Genomic DNA, 17315 nt, shown 5'->3' with positions numbered 1-17315 from the left:
TGACCGTTGTGCCTAACTAGCTTTGTGCAAAGTGAATCACTGATACACATCTTTCAATAACTTCAGTTGGCTGAAGTAGATGATCTCTTTTAACACAGTGAGGACTTCATGTAAATCATCTCAAAACATCTATATTCAGCTTCTCAACATATAAATATTACGATTTTTTTTTTCTTATCAGGTGAATGACGCTGCTACAGTGTACAACATATTGTATATTAAGGTCTACTATTCTATGTATAAATGTCCTTGTTTGGAACGTATAGGACCATGGCCTACACCCTGCCGTTAGCGATATAGAATATAATACCATAGGCTACAATACCATAATACCATACCGTATACCGGATGACTAATATATTCGAATCACAAGCTCAGGTATTGCATTATTCCAGTCCGGCAAGATTTTTTATTCATGTTTATTTATAAATGGGTGACGTAGGCTCCATTCCATGCATGCTCCACCGTGTGCTAGGTTATGGCTGTCTAGTGCCGGTCTGGGGCAATCAACAGGTGAGCCCGTGCTGGCTCCTTGGTTGGTGGTGTGTCGCGGTGGTGATTAGCTTACAGATTCCCTAAACGTCACACTCTGTCGGAGGTGGCGCTGATGCCATGATTTCCTTCCTTCTTCATTTTTTCTGGCGGGGGTGGCGGTGGTGGCGGTGGCGGTTGTGGTGGAAGAAGTCTAATTAGGATTTTCCTGGGATTTCATTTCCTTTTTTAAAGTCTGCCATTGGTTGCCATTAGAAGAACATCCCAATTAAACACCGTGCATGGCCAATTAAAATTGTTAACAACAGGGTTCTGCTTGAAACGAAATATGCACAACAGGAGGGTATAAATGTGTGAGTGCGTGTGCGCGTGTACACGTAGTATCCATTTTCCACTTCTCCATGGAAGGAGACTGTAAATTAATTGTACATTTTCTATACATGTGATCTGTTTTTTCAGAATGGACTTGAGAATCACATTCATTATTTTGATCCAGGCAATGTAATTAAGTGTTTAAACAATGGTAATAACCTTTTTTATTTTATTTCTCATTACATTTTGTCCATAGAAATAATGTCTTAATACATCCATATATGTATATGGTAGGCCTAGTAGAAAAAATACCACTTCAATATTTAACAATAATATAATGATTATAATATAATTATACGTAGTAATGTGAGTGAGTCAATACGTTTACATGCACATCTTAATCCGATTAAAGCCATAGTTTGACTATGCTCCGCAATTGGACAACTGCAATTGTCCAATAAGTGTTAGGGTCGTGCGGACCCCTCCGCCGGCAGAGCAGCCGGAGGAGTCCGCATACGACCGAGAGGTCGGAACAATGGAGCGTCTGAGAAATGATATGGACCCGAAGTGGACAGCTGTCTACTGAAGACATCTTTCTCGAATGCCGCCTGAGTTTGTTGTTGCTGGTGACGTAAAGAGGTCAGCCGGTGGCTCTATTACCACTAGTGACTACTGAAATGGGTACAGCGCCACCTATCGTACCGGGACATGACACGCTTCGGCCAATGAATCGATTTACTCGCCGCCATGTATAACCGGACAATTGCAGTTGTCCAATTGCGGAGCATAGTCGAACTATGGCTTTAATCGGATTAAGCTGTGCATGTAAACGTGCTGACTAACAGTGGTGGCGCAAAGCATAACCCTGTTGCCTCCACAGTTCAATCCCGGGTTTGATTCACTCTCAGATCCTGTCTTGGCTTGGGGTTTGCATCTTCTCCATGTGATTTTCATCTTGGGTTTCCTCCCATCTCTATTGCCATGAAAGTATGAGGCATTTAAAATCCACAGGTGGCGTGCAAGTTCCTGTCCATGCTGTGTTTTGCAGGGGACTGCTGTAAAGCAATGTGAGGATGAACCCTTTTTTTATGCAGGTAAAAGGCATCACACAGCCTTTATTATTACCCTGCGTTTGGTAAACCATTTTTTACAGTTCATGAGCCAGCCAAGTGCTTTGCCTGGTTTTAATGATGCTGGAAACCTGACACAACTTGTGAAAACGACAGCCCATAATGAGTAGAAAAGATGGGAGAGCGCAGAAAGACAAACAACATTCATGGCATAAAAAAAGAATTGAGTTGTTGCCTAGAAACAAGAAACAACCACTGTCAAACCCCCGACTAGGCTCCACCAAACCACCACCTCTGCCCAGTCACCCCCACCCAGTCACCCCCTAACACACTACACACACACTAAGGTGCACACACATGTGCACACACACGTGAACACACATGAACACACATGCATGCACGCACGCACACACACACACACACACACACACACACACAAACACATACACGTTATGCACACATACATTCATGTTGGACACACACAAACACACGCACACATATACACATTCAAATACATTCGATGCGTACGCACACACACACAGAAGCGCAACTGCCTGCACTATGGTAGTTAAGATCAGATGCCGTTGGAAAGTTAAGGTTATTTCTCACTGTTCCTAAGCAACAAGGGAACAAGTTTGATGTATTTTTACTCTGCCCATATCTAAACAGGAAAAGGGAGATTGAAACGGCGCAACAGATTTACCACCAAACTTTCCACTTCATCAAGAAACTTGTGGTGTAGCGTTTAGAGTAAACAACAAGGAAGGAAGCGACTACTGAAGGCGTACTGAAAAATATAAAGTCAATACAACCTGTGCAGTTATCTTCACACAGTATGCAATTGCATACGGAGATTTGTATTTATTTATTTATACTTATATGTTTACTGATATATTTATATTGAGATATGTAAGGTTTCTTTACTTTATTGGTTTGTTTATGATTGTAGCATTGTCACGTGTAGTATAACATGCTCATACAGTTTGAAGAACAGTACAGTTCTTTCAGAGAGTTATGTCTTGTGATGTAGGAGCACGTAATTAGATACAAAAATAAAACATCCCTCATTGTATAGTACCACGTATAGTATAGTATAGTAAACTTAAAAATATGAAAGATATAAATGCAAATGCATAAAAATGATAAACTAATTATAGATTTTTTATTATTAGATATTTTGTCGAGGAAGTAACATTTACATTTCACTGGGTATTTTCTGAGGGGCTGATTCTTGGAAGCTGTTGATTAAGCCTATCGATGCATTTCATGAACATCCAAAGGGGACAATCCAAATATAACACTTTAATAAAAGAATGTTTTAAACATTTCTATTGTCTTTCTATATATTCCTGATGTTAAAGTATGACAACAGCAGGCTGAAGTTGTCCTTTCATAAAGTCAGCTCAATATGGAAAGAATGGAGCCTTGAATCGAACTCTTCCCATAATTTCTGATCCATATGGCAAAAGATAACTCCCCCAGTTATTGATTTGGTTGACATGCACATGTTCGACCACACGTATGTGATGAAGTACTTCAATGAAAACAGATGGCAACCTATATTTGTAATGGCTGAGAATCTTTTACATATTAACCTCCCACTCTCGGAAGGGTTTGGTTGGCAAGGCAACAGATTCTGCAGTCTGTTTCTTCTAACTGCAACTCAATAGTTCAGCCCCAATATCAACCCCCCCCCCCCCCCCCCCTCATTACAAACACAACAGTAGGCCTATGTACATACTACCCTTTAACACGAGTGATTGCAATCCGTCACTTTTCACATTCGACGCCTGTAGAACTGCTCAAGTCTCTACAGGATCTCACTGTTTCCCGAACAAACTAACCTTAATTCAACATAACGTTTACAAATTTACAATCATAATAATATGCTTGTTTCTGAGAAAATAGAAAGTTACTTAAAGCTCTCTGCATGAACCCAATTGAAAATATTCCTGAAGTCATTGTTATTGCAAACATTGAATCCTGGCCACGGTATAGGCTATTACTTTGAAAGGCATTCACCTCTCTTGTTATATCTTAATATTGGGCTGCATATGAATTAATCACTCGTTATATACACATTTTGGTTGTTTATTATTGAAACCTTGATAATCAATAATTTATTCTGATGTTCAGCTTGGTTGTTGCACCAAGCCTGCTTAACGGGAATAGACTCTTGGTTAAAATGCTGGCTCCAATTTGCAGTTATGCACTGGCTTAATGCTAATGTCATACTATTTTTGATTGGCAGATGGAATTAATATATACGCTCCTGAGACTTGCGTCTGCACAAAATGCCAGCAAAATAGCGGGAACGTGTTCTTATGCACGCAGAAAATGGACTTCAAGCTGTGTTTATAAACAAGCATGAATGGCTGCAAATGTGTACTATTCAAAAATAGCATTTCAGCTGGAATAGCTGGCCTATTATGACTACACCATGAGATTGGAGGAAGGTAGAAACTAGATATGAGTCATATCAGAGAAAAAGAAAAAGAAATCAGAGAAATGAAAAGGTGACAGGCTCAGCGGGAGCTACTCTTATGAGCCGTGGCGCTGGGTCTTGTCTTACATCTCAAACTTTTGATGGGTTTGAAGAACAGGAGCATGAGGGATTCATTCAGGTCACGAAAAAGAGAGAGAGACAGAGAGGGGAGAGAGAGAGAGAGAGAGAGAGAGAGAGAGAGAGAGAGAGAGAGAGAGAGAGAGAGAGAGAGAGAGGGAGAGGGAAAGAGAGAGAGAGGGAGAGAAATAAGGAGGGAGAGAGAAATAAGGAGAGAGAGAGAGAGACAGATAGAGAGAGAGAGAGAGAGAGAGAGAGAGAGAGAGCGAGAGAGAGAATTAAGGAGAGAGAGAGAGGGAGATGCAGACTGTTGATGGGTTGAAGAAATAACATAAGGGGTTCATTTAGGTCAAAGAAAGAGAGACAAAGAGAGAGGGAGAGAGAGAGAGCGTGAGAGAGAGAGAGCACGTGAGAGAGAGCGAGAGGGAGAGAGAGAAGGACTAATGGGTGGACATGGGTTTTTCGTAGGCGGTATCCGGAAGAATCATGAATATTAATGTGGGGATAGCTAGAGATTATCCAATCACGTTGGTTTAAACATGATCCAATCCAAAAAGGCTAAAATCCGTCATGGGTAGGTAACTTAAATTGTAACATATATTAGACTAATGTTAGTCAAACATTTTTTTCTGATAGGGTTATGGTTAGGATTAACCATATGGTTAGGGTTGGGAGTCAGTGTGCGAGTTTGACTGACAGGCTGCCTGTCCAATCCTAGCGCTTGAGGCGGGACTTGGCCTTCCACGTCAACCAGCCTCTGCTCATTCTCACTGAATAAACATTTGAACGTTACAACCCTCGTCTGTTGTCGTGCATTTTGGGCCCCCCGGGGCAGAGAGGGCCAACCAGGAACTGAATAAAGTGGTGAATTCAGCATGTACAGTAATTAAGCATGCCTCGATGCTGGTGTATTGAATGCAGCAGGTGAATCATTGAAGAAATGCTGTGTGTCAGTGGGGTTGCATTGCGCTATATATTCGAATTTCTGATCGTATCAGACACTGTTTGGACTTTTAAAATGCATACAAACTAGTGATGGATTTCATGATTCCTTTGCTTGAATCAGTTTGCGTCAGTCAGTTCGCCAAGAAGAATCGTTTGAATTGTTGGTTCGTTCAGTCGCGTTTCCGGTAGCGGTGAATCGGTTCTCCGCTGAGTCGTTCAGACTCAGCTCCTCTCTTGTTCTCATTCAAACAAATCACGAATGCACGTTCTCAGCTGAGTCGGTCAGACTCGGCTCCTCCCTCGTTCTCATTCTCGGTTCGTTCTTGTTAAAGAGTCGTTCATTCGAACTGATTCGTTCGCGAACGACCCATCACTAATACAAACACATTAGTCCGACCTCCATCGGACCATAACGGACATCTCATAATCGGATAAGAACACCTAGATAGGTTGTTCGTAGTCGGCAAACTAAAGGCATGTATACTCAACCATCGTATCGTAATCGTACTTTGCGTTCTGCGCATGCGCGAGAATTCCCGCCGGGGCTTTCACCCGGAAGTGGAAGGAGGCGACGTGATAAATAGTAGCGTTGTTGCCGGATAAGGTCAAACGACCCCATGGCTTCGACAACGAAAACAACAACCCACTTCTGGTCGGATGAGGAGACCCGGTTCATGCTGAGCCAAGTGGAGGACCTGAACATCCTAAAGTTCATGGACGGGCGCAAAACGAGGAACGCGTTCCTGTTCAAGAAGATGTCCACTCGGATGGACGACGCCGGCTTCGTCAGGACGCCGGAGCAGATCCGGATAAAATGGAAAAACATACGCAAGGCGTACAACAGCGCCAGGCAGAGCAAGTCGAGGAGAGAGCGGCTCAATTGCCCGTTCTACAACCTCCTGGACGATCTGCTGGGGAGGCGGACTCCGTCCCAGGCCGGCGGCGGCGGCGGCGGGCAGCCCGGGCTGGATGTGGGCTTCGAGGCTGCTGACCACCACGGTGCGTCGCGGTAACCTCGGTCCTAAGCCGACCACTAGACCACCACCGCGCCGGGTGGCCCCATTGTTCTGGAGTGCGACCGAAGTACAAACGTGTTACTGTTGATACAGCGTGTGTAGTTCATCCGTGTCCTTACTGGTCAAGCATTAAACCCACGATGTAAACAACAATGATGAAGCATGTGTGTAAAAAAAGAAAAGGAAAAAAATAAAGGAAATAAAGTGTGAAGTGTACCTGGATTGTAACCATTCCCTTTTGTATCACCTGGTAGGGATAAAAATAGAGATGTGCGAAGAAACATCAACGGAGATGGGGGGCCTCGAGGAAGCGACGGGCAGCGCCACACCGAAGCGCGACGATGACTCTCCCGGGTCAACCGAAGAAGGCATGATGAGACTGTCTCCGAGAACCTCCGAGTTACCCGGTATGTTCTGCAATATTCTGGCTGCACCCACCAATGCCCACTCTCGGTTGCAACGGATACATATACCCACGCCAGGACATGTAATTACTAAAAGGCCCCACTCACCGTGGTCACAGTCTCTTTGAACTCATACCCTCTGGCAGATGTTATAGCCGGGCTGTTTGCCAGAACATCCAGACATAATAACAGCTTCTTCCCCACTGCCATCACTGTACTAAAATAGCTGATCTGCAATACAACACGCACTCAACAGTAGTTAACACCCTCCTTCACTACTGTCCTTACTACGGCTAGATCTTCTACGGACGCTTTCACTTTATCACGCAGCCTTATGTCTGTATGTGTATTTATGTTGCGTACTGTAGTGTCTATTTTGTATTTATCTATAACTGTTAAAGAGAGTCAACACACGGCAAGAGTCAAATTCCTTGTACGTGTGCGTACTTGGGTCGATAGAGCTGATTCTGATTCTGGGCTAATTTACGTTTTAATTAACGTTTTACACCCATCGTCATTTTCTCAAGGGACAAGCGGCCCACGGCCAGGGCGGCGGCGGCGACGGCAGCAGCAGCAGTACACGGGAGGAGATCTCGACCTCATCGGCCAACACATGGCTGAGATGAGGGACTTCTGGAGAGAGCAGCTGAAGGAGAGCGACGCGTGGCAGGAGCGGTTGCTGACCACCATCATGGACAACAATAACACCATGGTGGCAGCGCTTTTGGAGGGAATCGGGAGCTTGAGACCGCCGCCGCCACCACCCCCACCACCCCCACCACCCCCCTGTGTGTGCCAGGCGGTTGTGAAACACGAAGAGGAGAGTTATGAGGCTGTTGATGGGCTCTAGTCTTATCCTGTGCCCCTCCTCCCTGACCTTTTAACAGCTCTTCAGGGATCCGCCGGGGGAAATAGTCACAGAGCCTTGTTAAAAGCAGATATTTCAGCTCTATGAGCGGGGAAATGACTGTGGCTTCTGGACAGCTCGGCAGCTTTGTCATTGATCAGATTTGGATCAATTAGGGAGTAGTACTGGCCCTCTACGGATTACAGATGTGATGTCGATTTTGAAAACAAATGACTTAAAAAAAAAAAAAAACAGCCACCGTTTTATTAAGGGCTGCCGGTCTGGGGGGAAAGGGCAGGTCGTTGGGCAACCGATAGTCTCCCTTGCGCCTTCTTTGGTTCCTCCTGGTTTCTGTGCCACCAGACGCCTCTCCCACCAGCTTGTTTTTATGGTTCAGCCCTCCATGTGTCTGATTGTGAGGCATTGCTTTCAACGATTTTGTGTGTGTGTGTGTGTGTGTGTGTGTGTGTGTGTGTGTGTGTGTGTGTGTGTGTGTGTGTGTGTGTGTGTGTGTGTGTGTGTGTGTGTGTGTGTGTGTGTGTGTGTGTGTGTGTGTGTGTGTGTGTGTGTCCATATTATATTAACACAACACAAGACGGATGTTACCAGTGTGTTCAAATTTCCCTGTGGAGAATGAAAAGCATGTGCAGGTCAAAAAAAAACACTTTGATGGCACTTGAAGTTACATTTTGATGGTATACTGAGGAGTTCCAATTATGATCAGTATCAACATTTTCCAAATCCTATTCGCCGCGATTACAGCCCACTTAGTTTTTCCGTGATTGACACAGAATTGTGGCATTTCTTACTCAATAGTCTTTTCTTATCAATGCTACTACAGATTGTTTTTGCGTCAACTACAGTAAATCACTGATCCTTTGAGGCACATGTTCTGGCATTTCTTCAGGCTGGTCGGTTCTCAAATGTACACAGTGGGAGTGTTAACAAGTATAAATAAACACTGCCTTCTTGTTGCTGAGTGTGGTCTGTTATTGTTGTAACTTCAGCACTTGGCTGTGAACGAGAGAACTTTGGCCAAATACCGCAAAGAACACACACAATAATATCAAGGCTACTGAAACTTCATAATATCTCGGAGAAGGTACGTGTAAACGGATTCTAAAATAATAATGGTATTAATGAATTTCATTTCTGTAGCCCATTTCAAGGTGCACAAAGTGCCTTACAAACTGAGTATGTGGGTATGCATCCACTACCCACTATCAACATTTGAAGTTGTTTTTTCTGTTTGTGTTCGTATTTGTTTCTGTTCTTATTCAGTTGCCACAACTTTAACATTGATTGTGCTCGCTGTGAATGTCTTGACTTTTTCATTTTGATTTCCATTACATGGATTTTACTTTCATGCAGGCCACTAAAGTACAGGCTGTGCTTGCTGTGCGAGCAAGAGGGAAGTAGAATGAGTGTGAATATGGAGATTTGACTATTGGTAAAATATATAACTCACCAGATATCGTCAAGGAATGAAAGGAAGAAAGCAAATGTCCTGTTCTATCTTGTGTCAACAATGGGTCACAGTGTTCTTTAAGGACTACTAATGGTGTTCTGCTAAGAAATTCTGCTTCTTGAGTCATATATACTTAGCCGTCCTATGTGTGTGTGAGTCATGACCATACAGTATACCTTAGATAAATGCTATGTGGTCACTGTTCCATTCACATGCCATTTGGTTCCTTATTATTGGAGGTTCATTCTGCATTCGTTCTTTAGACTGCTCTATAATAGGCCAAATTACTCTTTCATAAATTAATCTTTCAGTAATTTGTCTTTCAGAAAATAAAATCACAAATAATCGATTAAACCACGTTTCTGCTTCGCTTCTTGAATAAATAACCACAGAATGTTCTATCTTGCTTTTTGAATCTAACCGTCAATGCAACCAACCAACCCATTCACAGTGGCTCGTCGGTCTCTTGTGTTCACGCTGTGAGCATTGGATCTGAGATCCCCACCATAGCGAGGGAGACGCCTCAGCTTGATGCTCTTCCTATAAGGAGGCTCTCTCCGTGATGCCTTTTGATGCGCCCTCAGAGCTCTTCCTCCAGGAGATGGATTTGTTCTCCTGATTTCTACATGTAACACAACCTCTCGCTAACACGCTAACATATTGTCATTGTTTAACACACCCCCCCCCCCCCCCTGTTGCCTGATAACAAATATGATGTCTGTGACATACTCATCCAATGCTAGACAGCTACAGATGATTGCAGCCTTCTGAATGCACAGACAGACAGACATGTACGATGACTAAAGGACGATCAGAGAGGAGATACGGACAAAGCGTTCTTTCTAGTCTCAAATGAACACAATAACGTTGTGAATAGAAAGGCTTATGTTAAACAATGAAGAACACTTGATATTTTGCATCCCTATAATCTATTCTAGACACGTTCTTAAATACGGGATGTAAGGGGAGGGGGTAGGCAGGAGGAATAGAGAAATATAATAAATATAATAATAAATGTTTTTACATTTATTTGAATGCAAAATATATGTATTATTTTATTTTCAATGCATTCACTAGATTCACTTATTCATTATTATTAAAATCATGTTAATAGACTGATTCCTGGCCCAATAAACAATAGACTAGTACAAATACACTTTCCGTCTTGTACTGGCTGAGGTTCATTTTAAGCTTATTAAAAAAGAAAATACATTGGATCCCAACATATGTCGATGCAAATCTATGCTTGTGCCGCTGTTATCCCGTCCTCTTTGTGGTTGTGAGACAAGACGGCCATCTGGTAAGGGACCAGACAGCACTTGGGTAAACAGGTAAACACACACACACTCACACACACACACACACACACACACACACACACACACACACACACACACACACACACACACACACACACACACACACTCACACTCACACTCACACACACACGCACACATGCACCCACAAACCACAAACATACACATACATACACACACACACACACACACACACACACACACACACACACACACCCACAAACCACACAAACACCAAACACACACACACACACACACAAACATTCACTCACTCGCTCACAAACCACAAACATACACATACATACACACACACACAAACATACACATACACACACACACACACACACACACACATACTCGCACGCGCGCACACACACACACACACACACACACACACACACACACACACACACACACACACACACACATTCACAAACCACACGCGCGCGCACACACACACACACACACACTCACAAACCACACAAACAGACGCAAACACACACACACACACACACACAGCATGTGAAACTTGACGTGCTTACGTGCAGAAAAAGCTAAATTTGGTCTGCCAAAGTGCACGTGTTAACACACTCCTATATGCGCATGAAATTAGCATGTGAAATTTCACATGCTTTTTAACCACACACACACATGCACAAACCACGCATGCACCCACACACACACACACACACACACACACACACACACACACACAGAACACAGGTTGGTCATGCACAGGTGAAGGTTGGTGATAATACACAACTTTATTTGGATTACATGGAGTATATTTGGATTGTTTCTTGAACTTGGAATCATATGACATACACTGTGAACAGAGATGAACTGAGACAGATGACAGAGACTGATGACAGATGGAGAGGGGGTGAAAGAAGTACATCAAGGAGTCTGACCAGTCAAGAGAAGACCTGGGCCATCTGCACGAGCAGTTGGCAAGGGGAACAACAAACACATTATTCATCTTGGTTGCTTCTTTGCTGGTTTCTGTGCCATACCATGTCATATCATAATGAACCTTACCACAGTGAATATACCATAGTACACTGTACCACATCAAACCATAGAATAACCACACCACACCACACCATAGCACACCATTCCTAAACCGCAGTACATCATACTATACCACGCCGTAGCACACTATACTATACCACAACATACACCACACTAAACCACACCATACCATACCACACTAAACCACACCACATACTACACTGAACCACACCACACTACATCATACTATAACACACTGCACCATACCATACCACACTAAACCACATCATACCACCACACACCCACACCCAACCATACCACACCTTACAACATACCGTGTAGCTACTATCAAAATACTGTGTTACTAATTGGTTGTCTGCCTTGTCCTACGCAAAACGACAGCGTTTCCAAATAAGTCGAGACGAATCTTCTTTGCTCTTAATGTTAATGATGATGACACGGTGGCAACCGATTAACTGAACCAGAACCATCACATGCGCTCTTTTTTTGGCGCGTTTGTTTATGAGAGCTGAATTAATGTGCACCAGCGGCAGCGCTAATGGGTCATTCGCAACATGGGAGCGCAAATCTACCCAATTAATATATTTGCTTGATAGAAAATAACCTATATTAGTAGCACATTACACATTAGCCCATACATTGCAATGGGCAATTGGACCTGACAGCTGTTGAAAAAGTGTTAATACTTTTGCATTCCGTAAACCTATAGCTCCCATCTTTTAGTTGTGCGTCCCTGTGGCGCCTGGTTCGGAATGTTGTTATGTTGGCAGCATCGGGAGCTTCCAATTGGCTCGCATCTCAGCGGGGTCTCATATAAAGGATAAATATCCGTGCGCTCGTGTAGCTCACTCTCCGCTGGCAGACGCGCTGGACACTTTGTGACGCGAAAGGGAAGCGAGTGAGTGGAGAGGAGAGGTGGCAGGAATGCGGATCAAGCCACTCAGCAGCTTTTAAAAAGAGAAATGCTGTAGTCCAGGTGAGTTGTAATTGTTGCTATGTAAATAATAAGAGTACAATATTGTTGCTTTTCACCATTCAAAGTTACTTCAAATATATTTTCTCCGAGATTTGGACATATGCTCATCTAAATAGACCAGGCTTTAAGGGCTTTAAAATGTATTTTTTTTATGGAAGAATAAAAGTTATTAAGGATATCAATAAGCTCTATAGGACATATATGACACTGGGTTGGTAAAAAAATATAGTGAAGAAGCATCTATATTGAATTGTTGAATACTTTGCATGGTTTCGTAAAGGCTAACTCGTTCTTTGTGACATAACTTTTTGGTAAATAGAACGTAAAATAGATGGGAAACATGTCCCATTTGTCTACATTTAGGCTATTGGTTGGTAAGATGGCGCAACAGGTCCTTTTGCGTTCCAGATATGTTGGAGATATTTGAGTTCTGATTCGGAATGTTGTTATGGTAGACTTTGGCTTATTGTTATTCTTCTGTTATTCACCTAAACAGGTGAAGTATAGTTTTCTTTATCCATAATATATATATATATATATATATATATATATATATATATATATATATATATAATTTGTAGGCCTATGTATATAATTGTTTCTAAATTTACCGTCAACAAGTTTACATTTCATTGTATCTTCATATGATCAAAAATGTGTCTTGTTTATGTTCATAAACTTAGAAAATACTGCTTAGCATATATTTCAAAAACCCATGAGTAATCACAAATATGTATAAGAATTGTTATTTGTGAAACACGTACATCTGACAAACAGAACGTTTTTTTTTTTTTTGTATTATTAAATGAATGCTGGAGCTGTAGTAGCCATCTGCATTAATGATCAACTTCCAAACCTCTTCTGCTTCAATAGCATCCTCCTCTCGGCCAATCAACACCCACCTCCAGAAGCACATCGGCATGTGGCTGTTGGACAAACTCCGCCGGTCCGTCGACGGCAGCGGCTCCCAGTCCTCGCAGTCCCAGGAGGCCGTCCCCATCTCCGTGTACACCAACGTGCTGACGCCCAACCGGATCCCCGACTTCTTCATCCCGCCCAAGATCACGTGCTGCCCCCTGGAGGCCGCCGACTCACCCCTCACCCCGGAGCTCAAGCGCCGCTCCACCCTGCCGTGCTCCACCTCCGACCAGGTCATCTACACCCAGAGCCCCCGGGGCCGCGGCGGCCGCATGCCCAGCAGCCCCCAGCTGCTGTCCCGCCTGGCGGGGGACACGCGCAGCCTGCTCAAGTCGGCCAACCGCCACATCATCCAGATCGAGAGCGCCGACGAGCCGGCGGGCGACGGGCCGGGCGCCGCCGCCGGCGTGCGCCTCGGGGCGGGCGGCGGCGCCGCTGCTGCCGCCGCCGCCGACGCCAACACCAACGCCGACCCGCAGTCGCAGAGCGCCATGTCCCTGCCCTACGTGCCCAAGGCCCAGACCTCCTACGGCTTCTCCACCCTGGTGGAGTCGCCGCACACCCGCCGCAAGGAGAGCCTGTTTCACAGTGACCCCACCAGCCCCCTCACCTCGCCCGGCGCCCAGCGCCGCCTCCGCCAGGGGGGCAGCCACCTGTCCCCCGCCAACGCCAACCCCAACCCCTACCGCTACTTCAGCGGCGGGGACACCAGCGACACCTGCTCCTCGGCCGAGTCGTCGCCGTTCACCTCGCCCCTCCTCACCCGCTCCGCCTCGCTCATCCGCTCCATCACCCAGGAGACCAAAGTTAAGGTGAGAACCCCTGCAACACTTAACACTCATGCCCGCAGCGTCCGGCCGCACGCTTTATTATTTAGTGGGTTACGCAGATGCTTCTTATCCCAAGGAGGCTTATAGTGAATTATGGAGCGTCTTGCTCAAAGGGAGGCGGCCTGCAGATTTGTTGTGGAAATTGGGGGGGGATTTTAATCTTGTCCATTTCCCAACCCCTACACCATCCCTCGCCGCCTCCCTTCAGAGAGAGGGATGCGTCCCGTGACATTAACCCCTCGTTCCTCGAACGCTTTGTGTGTTTTTTTTCCCCCCCCTCTCCTCAAGATGTCCCGCGCCAAGCGCACCCTGGGCCGCCACAGCTCCCTCTCCACGGACGATTGCAGCTCGGCCGACAACAGCCCCAACGTGCAGCGGCGCCGGCTGGCGCGGTGCCCCGGCTCCCCGGCCTTCCGCGGCCTGAAGGGCTCGCCGTCGCGCGGCGCGGGGCCGGAGATGCTGCAGCGGCAGCACACGGTCAACCTCCACAAGGGGGGCACGCTGCGGCTCAGCACGCACTACGACGCGGAGGCGTCCATGCTGCGGGTGCGCGTGCTGACGGCGGAGGAGCTCTACGACCGGCAGACGGACATTAAGAGCATCAACTGCTGCGTGGCGCTCTACCTGAACCCGGGCAAGAAGCAGAAGCAGCGCAGCACCATCATCAAGAACAGCCGCAACCCCGTGTTCAACGAGGACTTCTTCTTCGACGGGCTGGGCCCAGCGCAGGTGAAGAGCCTGGCCATCAAGATGAAGGTGATGAACAAGGGGACCAGCCTGAAGAGAGACCTTCTCCTGGGGGAGAGGGAGGTGTTACTGAGTGAGCTGCTGTCGGGCAACTAGAGGGGTTTTGGGTGAGGATGACATCGGGCACCGACAGAGAGGATCTCCTCCTCTCTCCAATGTGTGGGCTGTCCGCTCTGCCTTAAGGTTGAAACATGCTTCTGCAACAAAAAAAAATGTAAATGTTGGTGTAAAAGAGTAAATGTTTTTAACACAAACAGGAGACTTTAGGAAGCCGGTGTGTAAACATCAGTCAGACAAAGCCTGGATATGCAAGGAAGGATGACTAGTAGCAACACAGTGCTCAAGTGAAGAACCAACATTGTGGATGGGAGGAACAGAGTTTGATAAGCACCTTGTAGAGGAAAGTCAGATCTTAAGAGTGTGGACTCAAAGTAGGTTTGCAGACACGAAGAAACATGTTTCATGTTTTGGTTTACATATCCCCCAACTCAGTGGTTCCCAACCTTGGGGTCAGAACCCCATTTGGGTTCCCCTGATATGTATATGGAGTTGCAGGAGAATGCTGAAACAAGCAATGGATATTTGATGATCCATTTTAGAAAATTATTTTTTCACATACAGGTTCATACCGGTCCTGTACGTTCAAACTGACTGCCTAATATCTCATAGCCAAGAGCAAACTAGTCTTAAACCCTTAGTGTGTAGAAGAGCGATGGGATTAGGTTTGATGGGATATTGATTACCGGCAGGTGTTGATTGGTTAAAAACAATTTGTGTGGAAGCAGATACACAAAAGTAAAAGGTCCCATGACATGCCACGCCAGGTGTGAGTCACACATCTAGGTGGACACGCCCACCTGTGATGTCATAAGAGACCGATTTTCAAAACGGCTTGTAACAGCTAATCACACTCACACCTGGTGGCATGTGCGGTAAGGTAGTACTACTACTGCGGTAAGGTGTGAACAAGGTTACACAGCATTTGGTTTGGGAAAACAAAACCAGGTTCTGAGCTCAAGGGTTTTCCATCAGAATGTCACCGCAGGTTAAAAATAGCTTAATTTGACTTAATTTATGGTTGACTAATTCCCTCCTGTTAATGAGTTTCTGTCAATTTCTGAACTTTGTGATGTTGCTTAGTAACATATGTTGTTGTGACACATTACATGATAATGCAGGTGGAGGTGTGTGGTATATTTTTGTATTAAAAGTCTTATCAAAAGTGAGTTTTGCATGTGGGAGCATTCAAGAGTTATATGGATATATAAAAAACTTTATATTTTTTAATTTTGTTTTTACTTGATAGTGGATACATTCTTTATATAACTGTTGATGTGGCTGATCTGTTGAACCTGAAAATAAATACAAAAAGATCAACACTTTCATATTTTCATTTTTACAATGTGTTTCTCCTACTCTTCTAATACACTAGGGATTCCTAACCTTGCAGAACCAAATGTGAAAGAAGATGGGGCCATTTGGCTATTTTGTCCCTGATGCCAACATACTGTTTTCATGACGTATCCCTTTCTGGTTACAAATATTCCCTCTTCAATTTGCAATCTTAATTTCCCGTCACGCTCATATTAAGGCCAATAAAGAGTAAAGGTAAACATGATCCATCCTCATTATTGAAAAACTAACTTATTCTGGTCAGGTAAATTAAAAAAAAAAAAAAAAGTCAACGCTCATGCTGTTAATAACATCTTCATTAACCAAAACAGATTATACACATTGATATAATATATTCTATAATATAGGAATAATACAAAAATAGCACATAAGTAGGTCTAGAATACTGCTGGAAAACCGAGGTTATTGTTAATTAAGCCATCAATCATGCTACGTCATGTAATAAGTTCAACGTTTGCCTTTTCACATTATAGGCCCAGTATTTTCAGACCATAATCACACTTAGGTGCTGCTAGGTGTCACTCTCTCCGAATTATACCAACCAGCAAATTACCTTAAGTTTTCTCACCATGAGTGAGAAAACAGAAACAGATAATATTTCAGCTAAAATCTGTATGGATATGGCCTTCTATAAAAATGCATGAATGAATAATACATGACTTATTGCCCTGTGTTCACGGCTCGCATCATTTATCCATAATTCCATATATTTTTATTTATCCATATATTTACATATTCTATTTAAATTATTCTGTTATGTATATCTAGCCTGTAGTCGTACTAACCTTAAATATGGATTTGCAAAAACCTAATAGCAAGGCAAGGGGCAAGTATTTCGGGAATAGGTTGTCCAATGCTGTCCCCAAGTGGCTTAATATATCAATGTATTTTTGGTTGAGAAATGTAAAATCGTCTCATTTGTCAAAAATAGCCTGGGATAAACAAACAGATGCCCTGATTTATTTT

General features: G+C 44.2%; 1 protein-coding gene and 1 pseudogene across 2 annotated transcripts; both read left to right on the top strand.

Annotated features, from left to right (window-relative positions):
- Positions 1 to 5995: 5995 nt before the first annotated feature.
- LOC311360598 (uncharacterized protein) lies at positions 5996 to 8592 on the top strand. The gene is made up of 3 exons (XM_084480697.1): positions 5996 to 6381; positions 6653 to 6805; positions 7330 to 8592. Exons 1-3 carry the CDS (start codon positions 6000 to 6002, stop codon positions 7650 to 7652), a joined length of 858 nt encoding a protein of 285 aa, XP_084336823.1. The 5' UTR covers positions 5996 to 5999; the 3' UTR covers positions 7653 to 8592.
- Positions 8593 to 13361: 4769 nt separating this feature from the next.
- LOC311361225 (C2 calcium-dependent domain-containing protein 4C pseudogene) lies at positions 13362 to 15032 on the top strand (annotated as a pseudogene). The gene is made up of 2 exons: positions 13362 to 14171; positions 14478 to 15032. The product of its transcript is annotated as a C2 calcium-dependent domain-containing protein 4C pseudogene (transcript).
- Positions 15033 to 17315: the final 2283 nt, after the last annotated feature.

This window comes from Micromesistius poutassou (genome assembly GCF_964030765.1).
Source record: "Micromesistius poutassou genome assembly, chromosome: 16".
Taxonomy (NCBI): domain Eukaryota; kingdom Metazoa; phylum Chordata; class Actinopteri; order Gadiformes; family Gadidae; genus Micromesistius; species Micromesistius poutassou.
The sequence above is the reverse complement of the archived record's forward strand: the minus strand, read 5'-3'. Positions and strand labels throughout refer to the sequence as shown.